At 45.6% G+C, this 24,063-nt stretch overlaps 1 protein-coding gene across 3 annotated transcripts in view; it reads right to left on the bottom strand.

The window, feature by feature from the left end:
- The window catches only part of LOC133371346 (rho GTPase-activating protein 20-like), a 111,539-nt gene that overhangs the window by 58,386 nt on the left and 29,090 nt on the right, over positions 1-24,063 (bottom strand). Inside the window, exons 1-3 of one of the 3 annotated variants that reach the window (XM_061598670.1) lie at positions 14,853-14,929; positions 10,939-11,021; positions 2,136-2,309 (exon numbers count right to left, since the gene is read on the bottom strand). In XM_061598670.1, coding sequence (XP_061454654.1) covers positions 2,136-2,309; positions 10,939-11,021; positions 14,853-14,876 — 281 coding nt within the window. In that variant the 5' untranslated portion in view covers positions 14,877-14,929. Of the gene's footprint in view, positions 1-2,135; positions 2,310-10,938; positions 11,022-14,852; positions 14,930-24,063 lie in introns of those variants that run through there. The other 2 variants (XM_061598667.1, XM_061598668.1) reach the window with 2 other exon arrangements.

Raw genomic sequence — 24,063 nt, 5'->3', positions numbered from 1 at the left:
CCTTGTTAATTTGTAGTTTTTTGTGTTCTTGCTTTTTTTTCTTTTGTTGGGTTATTTGAGAATTCATATTAGTCTTGTTCTTTAAAGACAGTTTCCAGTCTTTTGTCCTAGTTTGAGTAGCTTGCGATCTATTTATAAAATCAGCTTTTAGTGAGCTGTTTATAGAGTCAACATTTAATGAGCTGGTTTGAGAATCTATTTTTTTAGTGAGCTCAATGTTGTTAACAGAGGACTTAATTGGGTAACATATGTAACAATTTGAGAGAAATATTGCGTAGATGCTGAGATCCATTTGGTCATTGTTGTGTTCGTCTCATTGTTATCATGTGTTGTGTGAGATTTAGGTCCTTCTTGAAATTTAGGCAGTTCAGGAATATCAGGTTCTCTTTGCTCATTATGTGAAACATTGTTAAGTTTGATAAGGTCATAAAAGTTGTAATCTGTATGTGAATTTGAGTTTGTTTTTGACGAAGATGGCAAAGATGGTGTTAAAGTTCCTATGCTTTTAATAGATTGTCATTCAGGTGTTACCTCACTGTAAGATGATTCAAGTGGGGGCATAGAGCTGGATGTAGATAAGTTGATTGGAAAGTCTGTCAGATATGGGTCCGAGAAAGGGATAAAGGAGTCATTTTGCTCAGCCCATTTTAGCTCTTCGGCTAAGTTAGGACAGGATGAGTCCTCCCACTTGGAGGCTAATATTTCTGTGTTGCTTAAAGAAATATCAAGGATGTTCCCATTCGTCCCACCTCTGGGGGAAGCATGTAAGTTTTATGTTAATATTTCATTACTTTCTTTCCTTCCCACTTTGCTGTTTTTTACTTTATAATACTGTGTAATCTCCATCTGCTTGTGATTGTGAGAAGTTTTTTGAAAATTAGTTGATAAAGCTTCCGGTGTGGGGGAGATACCCAGCATTTTGCAGGCATTTCTAGTGAGAACCATCACAGTTTAGTTTGAATTAGTATATTATTTTGTTGGCTTGATCACTGTAGAATGGATAAATTAAATTTAAATAGTCTCATAGATAAGCTTCACGTTTTTGCTTACTTACAGTTAGGAAATAAGCTCCAAGCACGGGGTCTGTTGTTTCTCGGTTGATTATAGAGCGTGCATAGTGCAGGGAATAGCCAGAGAACAGGGAGTAATCAGCAGATAAAAGCAAACATCCGAAGCACATAATAATACTGTGTAGACCTTGAAGTAATTAGGCAGTTTTAGGCATTAATAAGGAGTTTAGTTCAGTTATCTGGAGAGAGTTCGAACGAATTAACATCCTCCTAAGTCGCCATCTTCTTTATGCCATGGCTTCCCCCAAAGAATCCTGGGATGTGTAGTTTGTGAAGGGAGACTTTTCCCTCCTCATAGAGCTACAATTCTCTGAGTTCTCTGGGAAGAGGGACTGACTGTTAAACCACTCTGGGTAGCTCTGTGTGGGGAATAGACGTCTCCTAGCCCCCTTCACAAACTACACTTCCCAGGATTCTTTGGGGGAAGCCATGACTGTTTAAAGTAGAATAAAGGTGTGATGTGGATGAGGTCACTGTGTGGATCTTGCAAAAAAACCCAAACAACTTGCATGCATGAACAGCACCAACTCCACACAATAAACACTCAGCTGGAAGCACCCCTGGTTTCAACATACTATTTACTCAACCTCCCCTCTGCCATCCATCTAACCTGGCACCTTCTAGATGCTGTTGGGCTTCAGCACTCCATCATTCCCCGCCAATATGGCCAGCAGGAAGGGGTGATAGGAATTGTAGTCCAGCAACATCTGGAGGGCACAACATTGGCTACCAATTGAAATGGGGAACTCTTTTTTTAAAAAAAGGTCCCAGGCTATGGTCTGAAGGCACATAAGGCCAGCTCCCTAAGCAGGGTCAGGTCTGGTCAGCGCCTGGATGGGAGACCGCCTGGGAACCATCTGTAAGCCGCCTTGGGTTTCTATCATGAAAAGAAAGGTGGGATATAAATGTAATAAATAATAAATAAAAAAGAAAGAAAGGCTGCAAATGGGCCACACTCAAGGAATGTCCCCATGACTGTATGGGCACTTGGACCAGTAACCTAAACCTGAGCAACTCTTAGACTTAACCAACAGCCTTGTGAATAAAATCTGAACTTGCACTTACTTGGACTTGGCAATGAGTAACATATCACTGAAGAGAAACAAATGTCTCTCTTGCGTCTGTAGGCCCGTGGTTAGCTGTACACGTTCATCCAAGATGAAAATGGAATTTGGGTTACCAAAGGCACCTGTTGGGAGCCCATTAGCTGGGTGGGATGATGAAAATATAATTTCCCTGCTGAAAAAAAGAATAAATTATCAAATCACTTGTGATAGTAGCATTATTTTTGCTAAGAAATTATCTTAATTACCGTATATTCCGGCGTATAAGACGACTTTTTAACCCAGGAAAATCTTCACAAAAGTTGGGTGTCGTCTTATACGCCGGGTGTCGTCTTATACGCCGGAATATAGTATTTCTCCTGCTTGCAGCCTGGCCCTGCGTCCCCTCCCCTGAGGGGAATCCCCATTGCTCCTCCGTCCCTGCCATCTCTTGCGCGGCCTCCTCCGCCGCAAAATGGCAGCCGGGGCGGGGAGCAGCAGCAGCAGCCTCCCCGCGTCCTTCTCCTCCGTGGCGGCCTCGCCTGCGCCGCCTCCCGCCGCCGCTGCTGCTCCTCCGCCCGCGGCTGCTCAGGCGAGCGACGGGGCCACGGCGGCGGTGGCTGCTCCTCCTCGGGCGGCCAATGGCGGGCCGCTTTCATTGTTCTCGCCGCCGCAGGCCGCGCCGGCGCCTCCGCCGACGCACAACCACCGGGTGGCGGCAGCAGCAGCAGCAGCCTCCCCGCGTCCTTCTCCTCCGTGGCGGCCTCGCCTGCGCCGCCTCCCGCCGCTGCTACTGCTCCTCCGCCCGCGGCTGCTCAGGCGAGCGACGGGGCCACGGCCACGGCGGCTGCTCCTCCTCGGGCGGCCAACGGCGGGCCGCTTTCGCTGCTCTTGCCGCCGCAGGCCGCGCCGGCACCTCCGCTGATGCACAACCACCGGGCGGCGGCAGCAGCAGCGGGAGGCGGCGGAGGCGGGAACCCGCTGCCGACAGCTGCCCCTGCGGCCTCCTCCTCGGCGGCCTCCACCGCCGCCGCTGCCTCCGGCCTGCTGGCGCCGTGGGAGCTGGCCAACAACTGGCAGGCGACGAAGCCGACGGTGCAGGAGCGCTTCGCCTTCCTCTTCAAGAACGAGGTGCTCAGCGACATCCACTTCTTGGTGGGCAAAGGTCGGTGCGGGCTATGGGGCGAGGGGGCGCTGGCCACGCAGGGAAGAAAGGGGAGAGGGACGCTGGCTTTTTAAACGGGGATCAGGGTCTTTCTTGCGGCTGGGGGCAGGTTGCTATGGGGGCAAGCGGGTTGAAGAGTTGTGGCTGTGGTTGGGGGGCTGTTATTCCGGCGTATAAGATGACTTTTTAACCCAGGAAAATCTTCTCAAAAGTTGGGGGTCGTCTTATACGCCCAGTCGTCTTATACACCGGAATATACGGTAATTAGGCAGTCTCAAGTTTTTTTTAACTAATCTCTAACTGAAATGATGGCACTCACTCTAGAGGAAACTGAAATTACTATTACAATTAAAATAACTAATTTCTGCACTTTGTTCTGAATGAACCGCTCAAAATATGCTTGCTTCCAGGCAGTAAGCAATTACCGTATATTCCGGCGTATAAGACGACTGGGCGTATAAGACGACCCCCAACTTTTGAGAAGATTTTCCTGGGTTAAAAAGTCATCTTATACGCCGGAATAACAGCCCCCCAACCACAGCCACAACTCTTCAACCCGCTTGCCCCCATAGCAACCTGCCCCCAGCCGCAAGAAAGACCCTGATCCCTGTTTAAAAAGCCAGCGTCCCTCTCCCCTTTGTTCCCTGCGTGGCCAGCACCCCCTCGCCCCATAGCCCGCACCGACCTTTGCCCACCAAGAAGTGGATGTCGCTGAGCACCTCGTTCTTGAAGAGGAAGGCGAAGCGCTCCTGCACCGTCGGCTTCATCGCCTGCCAGTTGTAGGCTGGCTCCCGTGGCGCCAGCAGGCCGGAGGCAGCGGCGGCAGTGGAGGGCGCCGAGGAGGAGGCCGCAGGGGCAGCTGTCGGCAGCGGGTTTCCGCCTCTGCCGCCTCCCGCTGCTGCTGCCGCCGCCCGGTGGTTGTGCGCCAGCGGAGGCGCCGGCGCGGCCTGCGGCGGCAAGAGCAGCGAAAGCGGCCCGCCGTTGGCCGCCCGAGGAGGAGCAGCCACCGTGGCCGCGGCCCCGTCGCTCGCCTGAGCAGCCGCGGGCGGAGGAGCAGCAGCAGCGGCGGGAGGCGGCGCAGGCGAGGCTGCCACGGAGGAGAAGGACGCGGGGAGGCTGCTGCTGCTGCTGCCACCGCCCGGTGGTTGTGCATCAGCGGAGGCGCCGGCGCGGCCTGCGGTGGCGAGAACAACGAAAGCGGCCCGCTGTTGGCCACCCGAGGAGGAGCAGCCACCGCCGCCGCGGCCCCGTCGCTCGCCTGAGCAGCCGCGGGCGGAGGAGCAGCAGCGGCGGCGGGAGGCGGCGCAGGCAAGGCCACCACGGAGGAGAAGAATGCGGGGAGGCTGCTGCTGCTGCTCCCCGCCCCGGCCGCCATTTTGCGGCGGAGGAGGCCGCGCAGGAGATGGCGGGGACGGAGGAGCAATGGGGATTCCCCTCAGGGGAGGGGACGCCGGGCCAGGCTGCAAGCAGGAGAAATACTATATTCCGGCGTATAAGACGACACCCGGCGTATAAGACGACCCCCAACTTTTGTGAAGATTTTCCTGGGTTAAAAAGTCGTCTTATACGCCGGAATATACGGTATATTATACTAAATGGGTTAATTAAGGAAGCATCATCACCCATAAAGAACTGATGCACAAGGTTAGTGTTTTCTAGAGTCTGGGCCCCCAAAGTCTCTGCCCGTCCCCCTCTCTTCAACCCTTCAAAATCTGGCTTCTTCAAGGAGCCTTTGCCTTAACCACTCACTCCCTATCTCTCCCTGCACCCAGAGTCTATGTAAATGTATTACACGATGCATGCACACAAGCACACTGTGCCCTTGTCTGTCTCTTTGTTTGAGTCTCCTGACTTCAAAATTTAGACTCCTAAGGGCAAAGACCTGTCTCTTTTTGAGTAAGTTAAGCAGAATGCACACAGATGACATTTTATAAATAAAACAATTGAGACAGCAGTGGTGTAATGCTGGAAGAGCAGTTCAACTAGGGTGGCCAGATATCCTCTTGTAAACCAGACTGTCCTCTTTTTAAACTGCTTTCCAAGGAGACCCATCCAATGTTGTCTAAAACCCTCTGTTCTGAATGCTGTGCACTGCACAAGTATGAAAGTCTGTTCCTGTGGACTTTTTTAATCTGACTGCCAAGGTGCCGCAGGCTGGCTGCTCACTTTTGTGAATGGAATGGAAGGGGTGGCATTTAGGCACCTCTTGTGTCATGTTCATCCGATGCCAGATCCCATGGAGGGTGAGGCATGTCGAAGGTTGAGCGCAGGCGGAGGCCTTTATGCCTCTGTCTCCAGACTCCCTACTCCCCTTGAGAGAGCTCCAGAGCCTCAAAGGGCCAACCCTCTGGCATGAAGGTGGGAACTCCCCTGCCCCTGGCCTCCCTCCTGTCCCGCCGTACTGGCAATGTGTGGTGGACAGCATCTGGTTCTTCAGGCTCAGGGGAAGTCTCCGACAGGGAGGGTCCATGCTCTGGGAGTATAGGCCCTGGAGCTGTGGGAGGTTTCCCTGGGAGTTCCTGTCCAACAACCTCAGGTGCAATGGTCAGCTCTGAGCCCTAACCCTGATCCGGCTCCTCCTCCAGTGTCCCTTGCAGTCTCCAACACTGTGTCCAGATCACTGCTGGATACAGGAGTCAAGACATCTTTGCACCTAGGGGCAGAGGGAGGAGGAGGAGGAGGAGGCACCATCTCAGAGCAAACTGCTGGCTTAAGCAATGCTTTCTCTCTTTGCTGCACAGAACAGGAGGATCCCTGGGCCCCTTTTCTTATTCATCCCTCGAGAACCCTGTGGAAAGTAAGGATCTGTTCCTACACAGCCTCCCTCCTGACGATCTTTAACATCCCAGCTAATTTTGGAGTTGCACTAAAACTGAAACTGCACACAGACTCTCCCCTCCCCTTCCCCTCTTCTCTCCCCTCCTCCTCCCTCCTTCTCCTCTTCCCCCTGTGGTCAGTTTCAGTTCTCAGTTTTTTAATCCAGGAGGTAAGAAATGGGATCCTGTGCAAGTTTGCTGAGAATGGATTGAAGTAAATCCCACTGAACTCAATAAACATGCAAATGATCAAATCTGATGGCACCGAACCCCAAACCCCCGGACAACCTCTCCCAGCGGTTTCATGTAGATGTTAAATAGCATAGGGGACAAAACTGAGCCCTGAGGGACCCCACAGGCCAGTGGCCAAGGGGTCGAACAGGAATCCCCCAGCACCACTTTCTGGGTTCGTCCCTCCAGGAAGGAATGGAGCCACTGCAAAACAGTGCCCCCAAGTCCCATCCCAGAAGAATACCATGGTCGATGGTATCAAAAGCCGCTGAGAGGTCCAGCAGAACCAACAGGGACACACTCCCCCTGTCCAGTTCTCTGCATAGGTCGTCCATAACCAGGCAAAAAAACCCTTCCAGTTTAAGAATGTATCTATAGCCAACAGATTTTTCTATCAAATTTTTAAAAGCAGGAAATTGGGCAGCTATAGTGAATGCACCAGGGGGGCAGGTGACTTGACCTCCTCTCTGAGATATTGTACTGCCCTACAAATTTGTTAAAATGCAAACAAAATTTGGGTTGGTCTTTCACAGTCCAATCCACTTCCTGTGTAGCTTGGAAGAATTTGGTAATGTGCCTCTGATAATATGGTGAGTGGTGGCAACACCTGCAATCAGCCCAAATAACAGAAAGAAGACATTTGCTGTGCTGATCTTGTTTTAGCAGGGTGGAAGCAATAATATTAAAACAGTTGATATAGTTCAGATAGTCACTTTAAATATGTTTGATTCACTTGGCAATTTTAGTGAAGTTTCCTATAGTAAATCATTTTCTTTTGCTTCTGTTTCTGTGAATATGTGAACTATAGCAACACTTTGCATAATTTACACTAAAAGACCTCCAGAAATAATTGTGGGATAACAGTACTGCGTATTCTTCAGAATAGTTTCCAGTGGACATGAGGAGTGTCTCAGTTTGCATAAGATAAAACAGTGGGAGGTGAAATATATTCTCGCAAAATTCTAGGAGTGCTCTATGTTTTAATTGGCCATGCCCACCCTTCCTTAACTGGAGTAGGTTAAGCATAGCAGGCTGAAAACATGCATCCTGGGCAGGCCAAGTTTATTTTTTCCAATAGCTAGAGTCATTGCTTAAATCAGCCTTTCCCAACCTTTGGGTCCCCAGAGGTTGCTGGACTATAGTTCCCATAATTCCTGTCCATTGGCCATGCTGGCTGGGGTTGATGGGAGCTGTGGTCTAGCAACATCTGGGGACCCAAATGTTGGGAAATCTGGCTTAAGTAGCAACATATTGTAATCAGTCTGATTTTACATCAAACTCCAGTTTCAGATTCAACTGTTAATACGCCCAAAATTGAAATAGAGCATAACTTCCAGCTTGAAACACAAAAGGCAGTCTTTACCATCATATGACATTGACCAATAAAAAGGCTATGAAATTAATAAAAGTAAATTTGACACAGTTCTAGGATGAATAATGAGAGAAATATAATTTTCTAGGTTAGATTCTCTGTAGAAATTGTAGTAACAGGAAAAAAGTAGAGTAAGAAGAACCCCCCCCAAAAAGTAATTCTCCATCTTTGGACATGGCAGGTGTTACCACCACTCACCATATGCTCAGAGGCACATGCAACCAAATTCTACACAGGAAGTGGATTGGACTTTGAAAGACCAACCCAAATTGTGTTTGCATTTTTACAGTTTTGTAGGAGAGTCCAATATCTCAGAGAGGAGGTCAGGTCTCCTGCTCCCCTGGTGCATTCACTATAGCTGCCCAATTTCCCTTTTTAAAATTTGATAGAAATATCTGTGGGCTATAGGTACATTCTTAAACTGCAAAGTTTTTTTTGCCTATTAGTGATTTATTTCTAAACTGGCATCCAACACCAGCATTATGGCTCTTTGCTCCAGTAATTGTGCAAATTGTGGATATCTATCTAATACTGGGACTACCATTTTGTCCTTGTTTTTCTGCAAAATATGCAGCACCACTATTAACAAGACCTGAAAATCACCAGTGATGTAGTAACAAGTCCCCAGGGTCAAGCCAACATGGGAAATGTTAAGTCCCCCTCCTAGAGTGCAAGAAGTAGTTTTTCTCTGCAACCAAATAAAGCCAAGGATTTGTTTCTCTTGTTTGAGTCACTTGCAGAAAATGGGGAAAATCTGTTAGAGGGAAGGGCTTTTCAGGGGCAGGAGATGGAAGAATTCCATTTCTCTCATTTAAAACCACTGGAACCTGTACAAATCATTCCTCCTAAGCAGAGGAGTTGAGGATGGCTTAAATGAAAAATTGTGTTCCCATAAAGGTTGTTTGGCTCTAAATGTAAATCATCGGAGTTTTTTTTATCTTTGCTTGAAAAAAAATATTTATTTCAATTAAATAAATGGACAGGAAATATTATTTGTGAGGGTATTTTTGGAACCAGGCCGACAGAGAGCATGCCCTTCCAATATCCATGAATCTCATTGTAGGGGGTGGGGGGAGTCTTTAAACTCTAATAGCTTATCACAGAGTTAGTCCCTGTTAAAGAGATGGTGGGCTGGGCACTTGATCTTCAGAAAAACCAGAATACTGAGGTGATGGTAGCATGAACCAGGCATTACTTTCTTTCTCAGGATTAGGGTGTGTGGGGGCACACTGCCCGGCCCGGCCCCCTCTAGAGGTGCACCACCAGAGCTGCCCAGCGCCAGCCGCCTTGTCACTCTCCTTCGCTATAAGCAGCTGCTGGGAGGGTCAAGTGCCACGCCACTCCTGCTTCCTGCCCACACTCCTAGGCACATCATCACTGGAGGCCAAACATCTGCAGTGGAGAGCCCACTGTATTTTATTTTATTTATTAAGAATTTGAATACCACTCTCTGCCAAAAGGCCGCAGGCTGTTTTGCAACATAGTAAGTTCCATATAACACAAAAACGTAAAACAATTGTTTCAATACAACTTGTAATACAAGCAGCGGTGTGAAAACATTTCATGCATTCATTCTGCCACAGCTCACCTAATCGGAAAGCCTGCCAGAAGAGGCGTGTCTTTACCTGTTTCCTAAATGAAACCAGTTATGTGGCTAGGCCCACCTCAGTTGGGGAAGTGATCCATAGATGTAGAGCCACCCCCCCAAAGGCCCTTGCATGGGCCCCAGCACTAAGCACTTGTTGCACAGAGACGGAACGATGGGCATCGACTAATCTTAAAATGCGGGCAACTTGCTGTGGGATGAGAGAGGGCATTCTCTTTGATATTTGGGACACAAGCCATTCAGGGTTTTAAACATATGTGCAAGCACCTTGAATTAGACCTGGAAAGCAATTGGCAACCATTGAATTTTATGTGCTTGGCCTGCTATACCCATAAGCACTCTAGCTGTCATATTTTGCACCAGTTGAAATTTCCAGAATGTCTTCAAGGGCAGCCTCATGTAGACCGTGTTACAGTAGTCCAACTTTGGTGTTACCAGAGCATGGATAGCTGACCCAGGTTGTCCCTGTCCAGGAAAGGCCATTGGTGTTGAACCAGGCAAAACTGCGCATAGACACTCCTAGCCACTGAAGCCACCTGGGCCTCAAGTGACAATGATGGTTCAAGCAATACCCCCAAAACTACATAGGTGCTCCTTCAAGCAGAATGCAACCCCCATCAAGAATAGGCTATTCTGCCAATTCCTACCCCCACTATTCAGACTAGGGTCCTTGCACTGGCTATTCACTAAAAAAACACCTCTGGTATTAAAGACAGCCCAGCGTTGAGTGTGTTACAGTAATCAAACCTCGGTGTCACCAATGCATGTGTCACTGTGGCCGGGTCTACTGCTTCCAGGAATGGGCGCAGCTGGTAGCCCAGTCTGAGTTGGCCAAAAGCAGTCCTGGCTGCCATAGCCACCTTATATTCAAGCAGCAGGGCAGGATCCAGGAATGCTCCCAAACTGCAGACCTGCTCCTTCAAGGGGAGTGCAACCCCATCCAGAACAGGTTGCAACCCGGTCCCTGGTGCAGCTGTTCCCTTGACCAGCAACACTTCTGTCTTGTCTAGATTAAGTTTCAGTTTGTTAGCCTACATCCAGCCCTGCACAGCCTCTGGACACCAGTTTAAGATGAGCACTCCCTCCCTGCAATCAGGTGGTAGGGAGAGACAGAGTTGTGTGTCATCAGCATATTGATGACATTGTATACCAAATCTCCAGATGACCTCTCCCAGCAATTTCATATAGATGGGGTGAAAGTGTAGGGGTTTGGAGGTGGTGTCAGTAGGCACAATCCAGACTTCATATTCCCCAAGTGATCATTTGCCTTGGATCTGTCATCTGCACAGGGCTGTAGAGAGGAAGAATGCCCTGTCTTCAATAGTTGCATTTCTTTGACTGGCATCCTACAAACATTTGGATGATAAAATGCCACCATCTTTTCTTTAGGAGAAATTTGGTAATTTCAGGCCCCTTCACTCTAGAGCAGCCTTTGCCAACCCAGTGCCCTAATCTAGATGTTTTAGACTAAAACTCCCATCGAACTAAGCTAGCATGACCATGTGATGCTGTGTCTTATGGGAGTTGTCGCCCACAACATCTGGACTCAGAGCACCAGGTTTGCAAAGGCTGATCTAGGCTAGAAAACCAAAGGATACCACCATGCTGTGAAGGAATTCCAAATGAATTGCTCACCTGGAGTGACATTTGGACTTGCTGAGTGCTTTGCTTAGTGCAGCTGAAGTTGAGCGCCTCCGTTGTACGATGGGCTTCATTATCTGTGAAGGACAAAAACTGCTGGTTAGAGAAGTATGTCAGCAACTCTCTTGTTTCTCGGGGCTCAGGACTGAACTATGGTGGCAGGAAAAGGGCATGGCACAGTCCCTCTTGGACTAAGGGCTCATCCAGACGACTGCAAAATGTGTGACACGCCCGCTATGTGTGTTCATTATTTTTCGGTCGTCCAAATGACGTCTCGTGCTGTTACGCATTTTCACGGGTTAAATCCGCTCCTTGCAATACTGGCAAAAATGCGATTTGCTGTTTAAAATCGGGAATCATCCGCTGTACCTTCAGGAGTTAGGATGCAATACTGTGGACTTTACAGCTGATGGGCGGTTCTTGGGCGTTTCCCCTTGCCCCTTCTCCTCATTCCAGCCAATCACGTATCTGCACTTTTGCGCATGTGCGAGAATAAGCCTGGGAAAATTGAACCAATCATCGCAATGGTGGGGTGTTGGGGGGGTCTGCAACTACTGCGCAGATGCATTTTATTTTTTGCCAGCCTGCAAACTGGGCGGCCGCTCTGGGTGAGATCTGCAATGCACAGCAAGCGAGAAAGGGGTGGTGGTCGGTTTCAGCCTGCCTCCGAAAGCTTTGTCAATTTCATTCTACTTGCTGGGGGGTTTGCTTCAAATCAGAAAAGCATACATTCGTTTAAGTGTAATATTGCAAATGCAAACAAGAAAAAGGCTTCTGGTTGGTTTCAAGCCTGCTCCAGAAAGCTTTGTCAATTTCATTCTCTGTGGGAAGGAAAGGGAGAAGGAGGGGGGATTGACACATTTCTTGCTTTTTTGGAGAAATAAGTGCAATTGCCAGAGTGTGTATCTCCTTAAATATTGATAAAGGCAGAAAAGCATACATTCATTTAAGCATAATATCGCAAATACAAACAAGAAAAGTGCTTCTGGTCGGTTTCAAGCCTGCTCCCAATGCTTTATCAATTTCATTCTTGTGGGAAGGCAGGCGTGAAACCAACCAGCAGCCTTTCCTTCAGAGGCAGAACTCCTTTACAGCCATATTGTGCTTCGTTGCAAAGGGGGAGAGGAGCATAAGTAATTTTTTTGCTGACCAATTGGTTGATAGGGGGAGGTTTTAGAGGCGGAGCTTGGAAAAAGCGAAAAGAATGTAGGGGTCTTACTGCTGCGTGTGCGGGTGCAAAAAATAGTTTTTTTTAATTGGGAAAGAACGAACTAGAAGGCAAAGTGAGGACTATCAGATGACAAACCGAATATGGAAACCGTGGATTATCCTGCTCCATTTGGATAAGCCCTAAGACACCTCAGAATTAGGGTGCCAATGTGCCCTACTTTATAGAGGACAGTCCTCTATTTGAAGGGCCATTTGGTCCATGTCTGGTTTAATGGTCAAGAACCATAAGAATGTATTCTTATGGTCTTCGTAAGAAGAAGGACTTCAAACAGTTGCCCAGCCATTGTTAGAGACTGGACAGCAGAGAGGTCATCTGGTTCCTGTCTTCCCACAATGTTGAAATGTGTAGTATTTCTACTGAAATTATAGGAATTATTTCTGAATGCATGTTTATATGCACAAACTAGCATATGTAGATTTTATGCAGATCTCTGTCCTCCTTTGTATCCTTTTTTGATAATGTGCAAGTGACCACCTTGGATATAGGATGGATGAGACTGGACATCAGTCATGCACATCAGATTATACCTTTCACTAATCAGATTCCCCTTGATCAATGAAATCTCTGCAATGGTCTGGCTTTACTCTGTGGGGAAAAATAGTGTTCACAGGGTCATGGCTGTTCTGCACTGGAACCTATCTTCCTGCCACTCTCTTGATTCCTCATTCACCACACAGGAAGGCCCCGATCCAGCTCTAGCCGTGTGCAACAGCTCCGGCCCCCAAATGCCAATTTCATCCAGATTAATTTGATACAGCTGTGGCTCCACATATCCAGATTCACCTTGGTGTCTGCAGAGTGCTTCTTCTGCATGCAAATTTCCCCTTGCAGATTGGGTAAGACTGAGCAAGGTCTGTGTGACAGAAAGCCTGTTTTATGTGTACCTAGATGAGCAGACATGGCCTCATATTACTCTTCTCTTCTCAATCTCAAAGGCTCCGGGACAAACTAGATGAAACTTTATTCATGTCGCTAGCCCCTTTAAACATAAACAGCATAGCTTCCTTTCTATTGCAAAGAGCAAGTGTGGTGGTCCCAATTCCATTTGGGACCATGTCGGGGCAAAGGGCTAATGCTCACCTTCCTGCACACCATGGGCCAAATCTGCCTCCCCCATCACCACCTACCATTATTTATTTATTTATTTCATTTATACCCCGTCTTTCTTTTCACGATAGAAACCCAAGGCGGCTTACATATGGTTCCCAGGTGGTCTCCCATCCAGGCACTGACCACACCTGACCCTGCTTAGCTTCAGCAGGGTGCTAGCCTCATGTGCCTTCAGACCTGGGTCCATTATGCAAGGATTAACAATGTGAAGAATGCACAGACACTTTGGGCTTTACAAAAGTCTTTCTCCAAGGAGTTGGGGAATGAACTTGAATAGTGGTTGGCTAAGGTAGACCCTGGAACTGGAGCGCAGCCTCACCTAACATGGTGCACTCCAGATGTTTGGACACTAACTCCCTTCAGCCTCTGCTGCCTTGGGGCTGATGCAAGCTGCAGGCCAAAACACCTGGAGGTTGGCAAAGGCTCCTCTACAAGCTCCAATTTGATTGTCTTATTCTAGCTCTGGCCTGGTGCTTCTTGGTTCTATTTTCTGCTTGTAAAAAACACACCTAAATGATAAACTGCCAGGAATTCAGACCAGTGTTCTGTTGGCTTCAGTGCCACGAAAGCCAAAGAATAAACATTAATAGGAAAAAAATAATCCAAAATCTGGAAGAGAATACAGAATGAGATGCTGAAGCTTTGCCAAAGGTAGATCAAGCCAGGCAAACCTGATATCTTTATGGGATATCTGTTTAAACTGCTGTTTTATCCTATCTTTCCTTGGAAAACCATAGAGTGGAATGTGTGAGTTGTTACTCTAGGATAGACACTTACACATTGCCATAAAAACAGGAAGTGCATCACCAAAACAAGAGGGAGGATGCTAATAGTTACACATACATGGATGTAAATTTTCAAAATTATTACTGTCATTTAAATAGGAATACAATATGTCTCTCGACCATAGTGGGTAAGACTGTGACCAGGTGACAGGTGCACCTGCTCAGTTTGCTACCCAGGTGCTGTGGATGGGCAACTTCCAGGCCACCCCATGCTCTCCCTTCTTAGGGTCCTTTAAAATGGACCTGACAGATCTTCAAAGGACACCTTTAAACAGAATATCTTCTGACAGCCATGTTCTCCGTAAGATGGGAGACATGGCCACCCTAGATGAGAGCTGAAAGGTCAGCACTGTACTCAGGCCCCTTGTGTGGCCCAGGGAGTGTGATCCTGACATGTGGGGATGATGGGTTCAGGACCACACTCAGTGAACCTCTGACTTAACCACTGCCACACCTAGCATCCATGTGTTCAAGGTTCTGTCTGAATAGGGGCCTGTGCATATACAGTACCTTCAAAAGTACTCCGACCCCTGACCAATGCTGTCATATTACTGAATTACAAATGGTACATTGTAATTTTGTTCTGTAGGATATTTTATTTGAAACACTGAAACTCAAAATCAATTATTATAAGGTGACATTGGTTTTATGTTGGGAAATGTTTGTAAGAAACATAAAAAATGGAAACATGTTACTTGCATAAGTATTCAACCCCTGCACTGTGGAAGCTCCCAGTTTACACAGATGAAAGAAAGTGCATGTTGAAGACACAATGACCTTACCATTGGCCTCCACCTGTGAACCATTCAAGTTGCTGTCACATTGTCAGGATAAAACCCACACTGTTGAAGGATCATTGGTCAGGCTGTGGATCTGAAGGAAAATGAAGACCAAAGAGCATTCTACACAAGTGAGAGATAATGCAATACAAATGCATAGATTAGGAAAAGGGTACAAAATAATATCCAAGTGTTTGGATATCCCAGTGAGTACAGTTGGATCAATAATCAGGAAGTGGAAGCTGCATCACACCACCCAGGCACTGCCAAGAAAAGGCTGTCCATCAAAACTCAGCACTCAAACAAGGAGGAGACTTGTGAGAGAAGCCCCAGAGAGGCCTACAATCACTTGGAAGGAGCTACAGAGTTCAGTGGCTGGGAGTGGAGCAATGATGCACCAGTCAACCATATCAAGAGCTCTGCATAACACTGGCCATGGGAGAGTGGCAAGAAAGAAGCATTTACTCAAGAAGTACCATCTGAAAGCATGTCTGGAGTTTGCCAGAAAGCATGAGCGTGCCCCAGTTGCAATGTGGGAAAAGGTGTGGTCAGAAGTGACCAAGATAGAGCTTTTTGGCCAAAACTCAAAGTGCTATGTGTGGCACAAACCTAACACTGCCCATGCCTCAAGACACACCATCCCTACAGTGAAGTATGGTGGTCGCAGCATCATGCTGTGGGGATGCTTCTCTGGGCATCTTGTTAAAATAGAAGGAAGAATCGATGGAACAAAATTCAGGGAAATACTGCAAGAGAACCTGCTGCAGTCCACTAAAAACCTGAAGCTTGGGAGGAAATTCACTTTTCAGGAGGACAATGTTCTCAAGCACAAGGCCAAAGAAACACTGGAGTGGCTCAAGAACAAAAAGGTGAATGTCCTACAGTGGACCAGTCAAAGTCCTGATCTCAATCCCATTGAGAATCTGTGGCGCTCTTTGAAAATTGCGGTCCACAAGTGACATCCAACCAACCTGAAAAACCTGGAGCGAATCTGCCAACGTATGGGCCAAAATCCCTCCGACACTGTGTGCAAAGCTGGTACATACCTACCCCAAAACTTAAAGCTGTTATTGCTGCAAAAGGTGGCTCTACCAAATATTAATGTGTGGGGGTTGAATACTTACGCAAGCAACATGTTTCAGTTTTTTACATTTCTTACAAATGTTTCCCAACATAAAACCAGTGTCACCTTACAATAATTGATTTTGAGTTTCAGTGTTTCAAAATAAAATATCCTACAAAACAAAATTACAGTGTACCATTTGTAGTTCAGTAATAGGAGAGCATTGGTCAGGGGCCGGAGTACTTTTGCAAGGCACTGTATACCTTACCAAGCCATGTAAGTCAAATGTGCCGCTGTTGGGTGCAGTGGGCATGATCCCAGCCAACAGTACCATGCATGCAGCTTCTGCACGCATCTGCATAGGAATTCTGTGGTTTGTCCAGAGTAACCCAGTATTCACCTTAACTGAGCAGACATTTGGACCCATTGCTCCCTATCAAAGCCCCCAGCTACTCTTTCTGCTACACAAGACTGGCTTTCAAGTGCTCTGTGTACTGGCTGAGAATTAACTTTATCACTCCCACCCCAGGTGACAATTCTACCACTGGACAATAACTCTTTACACTGGGAAACGTGGGCATCAATACGAACATCATAAAATGGAAAGTGTGGAGATGAGAAAGGGCTGAGCTCAAAGGAAAACCTTCAATGAGCTTGGCTTGCTATTAGCCTTCTGTGCAAGATCACGGAAAGAAGTTTCTCAGCATATGCATTTAATAAGGCAATGGGTGTTTGGTTTTCTTCCTGCAGGGACAAGTTGGGTATGGAACCATTTTAAAACACCACAGGCTATATTTTGACCACTACTCATTTATAGGGGGTGCCAACCTTGCTGCTGCAGTCCTCCAAAGAATATGAAGAAAAAACGTCTAATTTCTTGTATGCTCTCCTCATGAAATACTGCTGTTTGCCATTAATTCTCTTGTTTTGCACAACATCATTGCATCAGAAGAAGGATTATGGCACACTTGAAATAAGCCAATTCCATTCTAGCTCAGACTCAAGAGCTACAAATGATTAGGACCAGATCAGGGCCATAGATAGTTGAGTGTGACTATGGTTTTTTTAAAAGAGTTCCCAGGAAAGAGGATTGGGAGGGGTGCAATTACACCATAACCACGTAAACAACATATTCCTACTCCAACTCTGTCCCCAGAGAAAATATTTATAGCATTTTACCTGCCATGCTGCCACCTAACATACCATCTCCAGCTGCAGCCAGGGAAAATGATCAAACTCAGTCAACAGATTAGTAGTTTTCAAGCTTTCTACCTTCAGGGAATCCTTTCTGACTAGTTTTCTGCCAAGGAGCCCCTCAGTATTGGAAGGGGCTCCTATGTGTTGAGCATTGCAAGGGCGATCAGTTCACCAGGTAAATCCAGCATCCATTGTTTGGGTGTGTCATGGGAACCCAGAGAAGGGTTAAGACTATTGACAAGCCTATTAAATTGCAGGATGCAGAGAGTGTGGTTGTATACAGGAACAGGGTAGGCTGCCCCCACGTGACCCCCAACAAGGAAATGATCCGAAAAATGAAAATACATTTATATTATTATTATTGTTGTTGTTGTTATTATTATTATTGTTGTTGTTGTTGTTGTTATTATTATTATTATTATTATTATTATTATTATTATTATTATTATTATTATTATTATTATTATTTGGTAGCCTGGGCCAGCTGGGGGGAGGGGACTAAAACCCCATGAAGAGGAATTGCTTGTCTTCTGCAACATAGCAAGTCGACTTTCTCCAGGAGTTCTGCATCTGGCCCGCTGTTTCGATTGGTTAGAAGTTGGCCATTCATTGTTGTTGTTTAAAGCGAAATGGAATTGTGGAGATACATTTGAAGATGGTATAACACAGCATCAGAGAAAGGCCAGACTTTGGTAGGGAAGAGGGCTAATTGTGTGTTTGTCTGGGTAGACACTATTAGCCCCAAATATACCAATAATCATAAGCATGCTGTCTGGGCATTCTCATGCAAAGTAGCAAATGTACCCAGATATTTGTTATTTCTCTGTTTTATCTTTAGCACAGCCTTTGGGTATTATCTCTAGTGCTGAACTGTAAATGATGCCCGGTGGTTACAACAGGACAGAGTTTGGCTCCCATCCTGTCCATGCCTATTTGGGTTATATTTGCAGAGCACCCATTTTGGCATTGAGAGAAGGGCCTGCCTTAGTAAATGCCATAAATCATGACCATAATAAATGAGAACTGAAACCCTGCCTGATTGCTAAAGCAGAAATTTGCCTAGAAATGTTTGCTGGTCTTTGTCTATTAGAAATGTCCTGTCCCTATATGGCAAGTGACCAGGTCAGGCAAACCTACGGATTGTGCCAGGTGCATCCATCCCCTCATTTCATGACCCCCACTGCTGCCTGCAGAGGGACAGGAGTGATTGTTCTGGAGGAAGCTCTCCCAGTTCATATTCCCGGAGCTTTTGCAGAGATGCAGCTCACTCGCCTGCTTGCTGCATTCCATTGCCATGGCGACAGATCCACGTTTACTCAAACATACTTCCAAAGTGCTTGAAAACTTGCAACACTCCACACTGTGTTTGTACATTACTCATCCTAAAGCTGCCAATTCCAGCTTTCTATTTCTTGGCACGGGGAAACTTGAGAGTCTAATAGCCTCATTCCAAACCCATGTATGGCCTGCCGCTATCAATGTGGCCTGGCAATGTGGGCCAGGATTCCTTCTGAGCTGTGATCTTGGCATGGTCTCTGGCGTTATTATCCAGAGCATTAACTTAAGACAGAGCACAAAAACACCCCAACACACCTGCCCTGCTCAGAAGAGCGAAGAACATTTTCCTTCTGACATTATAGGGACAGAACAGACGTCAAGCAAGGCTTGCAGAAAGCCTGGACTTTGTTAGCACATTCTTGGTTAGTCCAGGAACTCAGAGAAACAAGCATTGCTTGGTGGAAGATCTTTGCATATAAAAGGGCCCTGGTCTAGTCACGGGCATTTCCAACTTCAACAGGTCGCAAAACTTAAGAATTCCCTTGCTGGATCTAATCAAAGGCCCACCTAGCCCAGCCTTCTGTTCTCACAGTGGCCAACCAGATGCCCCAATGGGAAGCCCCAAGCAGACCTGAACGCAACAGCACTCTGCCATTCATCATGATACCCAGCAACTGGTAATCAGAGGCAAATGTCCTCTCTGATACTGGAACCAACAGCCTTATCCTTCATGGTTTTGTCTAATCCTCCTCTAAAGCCATCCAAGTCGGTGGCCACCAGTACATCTGCAAATTCCTCCTTTTGTCTGGCCTGAATCTCCCAACATTCAGCTTCAATGGATGACCCCGTTGGGCACTCGAGGGAGGGAGAAAGACTTTTCTCCACACCAGGCACAATTGTGTATACATCTCTATCATGTCCTTCTGTACTCAGCTTTTTTCAAAACGAAAAAAAGCACCCCAATTTATTCCAAATGTTAAAACCTTTCTTTACAGGTGAGTTGTTCTGGTCCTATAATCATTTTGGCCAACCGTTTGTTCAACTTATCCAGCTCTACAATTTCCCTTTTGAGGTAAAGTGACCAGAGCTGTTCACAGTATTCCAAGGGCAGATGCAACATAGGTGCATATAACAGGCATTATGATATTGGCAGTTTTAGTTTCAGACTTTTTCTTGATGAACCCTAACAAAAAATCTAACTTTTCACAGTTGAGACCATCTGGCAAAAGGATTGGTGGTAGCAGTGTGTGTGTGTGTGTGTGTGTGTGTGTGTGTGTGTGTGTGCGAATAGAGCAAAACTTGAAACAGGCCATTACAATATTTTAATTAAATAGGCTTATTTTAATTAACTTTACGGATAGCCCAGATGTGTTAAACATTTTTTATTATAGATTGAAAAATGACAGTGGATTTTAACCATGCCAGTCTAACCCTTCAAAAACAAACTGTTGCCTCTGCTGACATTGTTAGAAGGCGCTTGGGATGGAAGGCTCTGCGCATTCTGGCTCCCTCGATTTCTCATTTTTCCAGTCTTAAATTCAGTAATGCACATTTATGCAGCAATTCAGGATATATATCTTTTAAATCCTCATGAAAATTCTTCAGCATTTTAGGGTGTATTTCTCCAGGTTTTGACTAACGTGCACATTTTTGCAAGCCATTTCTCATCATTTCATGCGTTTTTGCATGTTATTTTCACTCATGAATTTATTTTATGCACATTTCCCCCTAATATCTGCATTTTTATAAATGTTGTTTAGTTGGCGAACTGCATCCCAAAATTCTAATAAATGCGAATTTCGAAGGATGGCTGTGTTTCGGTTCTCATATGGTTTTGGAAAGTGAGAAATTGATAGATTTGGCTTGAAATGTGAACGGAATCGAAATTCTCATGCATCCCTAGAAGGCACACAATCATGTGGGCAGCCACTCCTGCACGGAGCAGCTCACTGAAGGGGTCCCCTTCATTTTGCCGTAATGTAAGCCAGACAGTGAAAAGACAGTTGTTTTGTTCGACTCGGCATGGTCAGGCAAAGGAGGAAGTTCAGGGACAGCTTCCCCCTCCCACATTTGCACAACTAAATCTGTTCCATAAAAAGATCAAACACTCAGTGTTCAATGAACTGTCTCCTGCACCCACCCATGTTGATCCAGAGGGCCACATGGCTGTGGTGGATGCACTTTGATTTAAAATCACATCTCCTGACACTTGAAAGACCAACAAATTTATTACAACAGAAGCTTTCATGGACTAAAGTTGTTTCATCTTTAAAGTGCCACCAGGCTCCTTGTTGTTTTCCCACGCAATATGTAGTTAAGCCATCAGAACAAATATGTTGGCAGCTTTGTATTATGGAATCATGCCCTTGTATTCTATCTGTGCTGGGCAGGTCACTGTACCCCCTCCCCCTGGGACGTGGTTCTTAAGGAGAACAGATATGAATGGAAAAGTGAGTTTCATACAACCTGTTTCCAAATAATCACAGCTGGTTCCTGCTCTTGCTTCCTCACTTTAATCTCATATCCTTCCAGGCTCAGTCACTATGTGCAAATCCTGACATGGTCCCAGCTGCCAAGAGGTCATGAGATACTAGTGGTCTCATTTGCCACTGCAGTTTCATCTCAGGGCCATGGAATGACTGATTCCAAGAAGGAGTCCCCTGCTTGTGCAAAGGTTTAAAAAATGCTGTCCATCTGCACACTTCCCTTGTTGGCAGGGTTGCCTCCTTAGGAGCCAGGGCTTTTAATCTCCTTTGCAGTGTCTCCAAGGGAAGAAGAGAAATCTCCGGGTGAGAGGCAGGCTGGCTTGAACTTGGCTCGAGAGGTTTTGCCATCCAATCCCCCACAGCAGGCACCAGCAGGTGGTATCCCTTAGCTATCAAGTCTTGCAGCTCAGGGCCTGAGGCTCAGGAAACCAGCCATCCTTGCTCGAGGATGAGCCCGAGAGCCAGGGCTAGATTCATGGACCATGGCCAACAAGGCAATTACGCCTATGACCACATGGCTGGAGCATGGCATTCATTTATGGCTCAATGCGTTGCTTCCCATGTGACATGCATTGCAGATACCTTGAACAGATTCTGTGTGGGTCTTCACTTACGATCTCTACCCTGAGGCGCCTTGCTGAGAAAGATGAGTTGTGTGAACAGACTCAAATCGAAGGGCAAACTTGAGACAGTACATTAAACTTAGGATAGCCAAGGGGAAATGAAATTGTACATCAGCAGCAAGACTGGCCATTGGGCAGACTGAGGCAGTAGCCTCAGGTAACAGATGCCAGGGGCAGCAGCTGCCCCCTCCCCACCATTGTGCTAGTCAGCAATAGTGAAGTGGGAGAAATTTGATTCAATTCACATTTAAAGCTGAATCTATCAAATTTGCACCTCTCCAAACCATCATCTTTTGAAATTCACATATCTGAATTTTGCAGTGCAATTCCCCAGCCAACTAGTGTTTATAGAAATGCAAATATTAGGGGACATTGTGCATAAAAATGACTATATGAGTGAAAATAACATGCAAAAATGCATTATATTAGTAGAAATTGCTTGCAAAGATGTGTACATTAGTAAAAACTGCAAACAAAAATGTGTTTATTAGGAAAAATTCACACTAAAATGCTGAAGAATTTTCATGAGAATTTTTAAAAGAAAAATTCGCAAATTTCTGCAGAAATGTGGAGAATTAAATTTAAGATTGGAAAAGAGGCCCATTGTGAATTGTTTGCAAGGCACTTTGAGTGGAAATTTGCTTGTCTTGATGCCCTGTCCATATCTACTTCAGTTCCCAGTGAGATGTCCAGTGCAATGTCTGCTGCAACTTCTTGGGGTCAGTATCAGTTGACGTGCCTGATGATGTGGACAATTGATTTATGGGCTGTTTTTTTTTTTTAAGTGAATTGTATCTTATGTTTTAATTTTGTCTGCTTTGCTACGTGGAACACCATCTTTTGGCAAAACAAATGGGATAAATAAAGAAATATACTCAAATAAAGAAATAAAGAAATAAAAACATACTCCACCTGGCAGCAATTCTGCTGCCTAGAGATGGAAGGATCTGTCCATTTTAGTTCTCAGTTTCTCATTTTCCCAAACATCAGTTCTCCACGTTTCTGCAGCAATTTGCATTAAAAAAATCTTCATGAAAATTCTTCAGTATTTTAGTGCACATTTCTTCTAATAAACACATTTTTGTATACAGTTTTGACTAATGTACACATTTTTACAAGTTATCCTAATACTCCTGCTGGGAGGGGTGGGATATAAATCAAATAATAAATAAATAATATAACACATTTTGTATTTTTTTTACTAGCATATTGATGTTTGTGCACAATTTCCTCTAATATATGCATTTTGGTAAACATCCTTTGGTTGGCAAACTGCATTGCAAAATTCAAGTAAGACCAAGTTTCAAAGGATCACTGTGTTTTGGCACTCATAATATTTCAGAAAATGCAAATCTGATAGATTTGGCTTTAAATGCAAACTGAATCAAATTTATCTCCCATCTGCACTGCTATCTGATGCTGGGGATTGAGCCTGAGCCTTTTTCATGCAAAGGATGTTCTTTTCCAGAGCACCACCCCTTCCCCAAAGGGATATAGAGATGGGAGGAGACGGTGACAGGAGTGCCCTGTGCCTGGAAAGTCTCCTCTGCAATCAGCCCCTCCCCCTCCCCCCACCCTCTTATCCTTTGCTGGAGTGTCTTCTGGTTTCAGAACTCTGCCCCCTCCTCCTCCCTGCAAGTGTTCCCATCAAGCCCCCTTCATTAGCATGGGGAACACTGAATTTCTGTCACAATGTCAAGATCTATCTTTCTGGTTGTGTTTTTTTTAACCACAATTGCATGCTGTGTTTTGGTTACAAAACTGCACATTTTCCAATGTTGCCACTCAAACCTTGACATTAAAAATTCAAATTTCCATTTTGAATGTGAAATTTTTACCTTAATAGTCAAAATTCAAGGGCTTTGTTGTCATCTGTAATCTTAATGAACTGTCAGCTGTCAAATACTAACACAATGCACCTCATCACTAAGATGCTGCCAAGTACTAAATATCACACACACAGGGATGTCCAACTTCTTACTGCATATCCGTGACAACCATGCAATGCTATGAGATACTAACACCAATGCATACCAGCTATTAAATACTGTCAAAGGCTAAATGCCAATGAACACTCAATTATCAAACATTATCAGCTACGATTGCGCCTCATGCATCAAACACTGTCAGTTACCTGGCAAACTACCTATTTACTATAAAGTAAATGTAAGTTATTAAATACTTATATAAATGTCAACCGTGAGCATAAAGTCCCAAAATTAATGTAATACACAAATAACACCAAATACTTGGAAAACGTTTGAGGAAACATTCAAGCAAATATCTTGTAAAATATTCACCAACAAACTCACAGAGGAAAATTCTTGGGACAGTTTCTGGAGTGAGTTTGTTTCAGCTCTATTAATGGGCTGTGAGCATCAACATGCTTTTTCCCCAGTATAAGGATGCGGCTCAATCACACGATTCTACATATTGCCAAAGAAGATTTGTAAGCTTAATAAAGGATGCCACTGTATTCATCTTCGTACTCACCTGGAAGTTAGCCCTGTTGAATACAGTGGAGCTTGCTTCTGAGTAAAGATGCACAGGGAATTGGTCTGATCTTC

The sequence above is a fragment of the Rhineura floridana genome, chromosome 16, assembly GCF_030035675.1.
Source record: "Rhineura floridana isolate rRhiFlo1 chromosome 16, rRhiFlo1.hap2, whole genome shotgun sequence".
NCBI lineage: Eukaryota > Metazoa > Chordata > Lepidosauria > Squamata > Rhineuridae > Rhineura > Rhineura floridana.
This window is presented reverse-complemented; position numbering and strand designations above follow the sequence as displayed.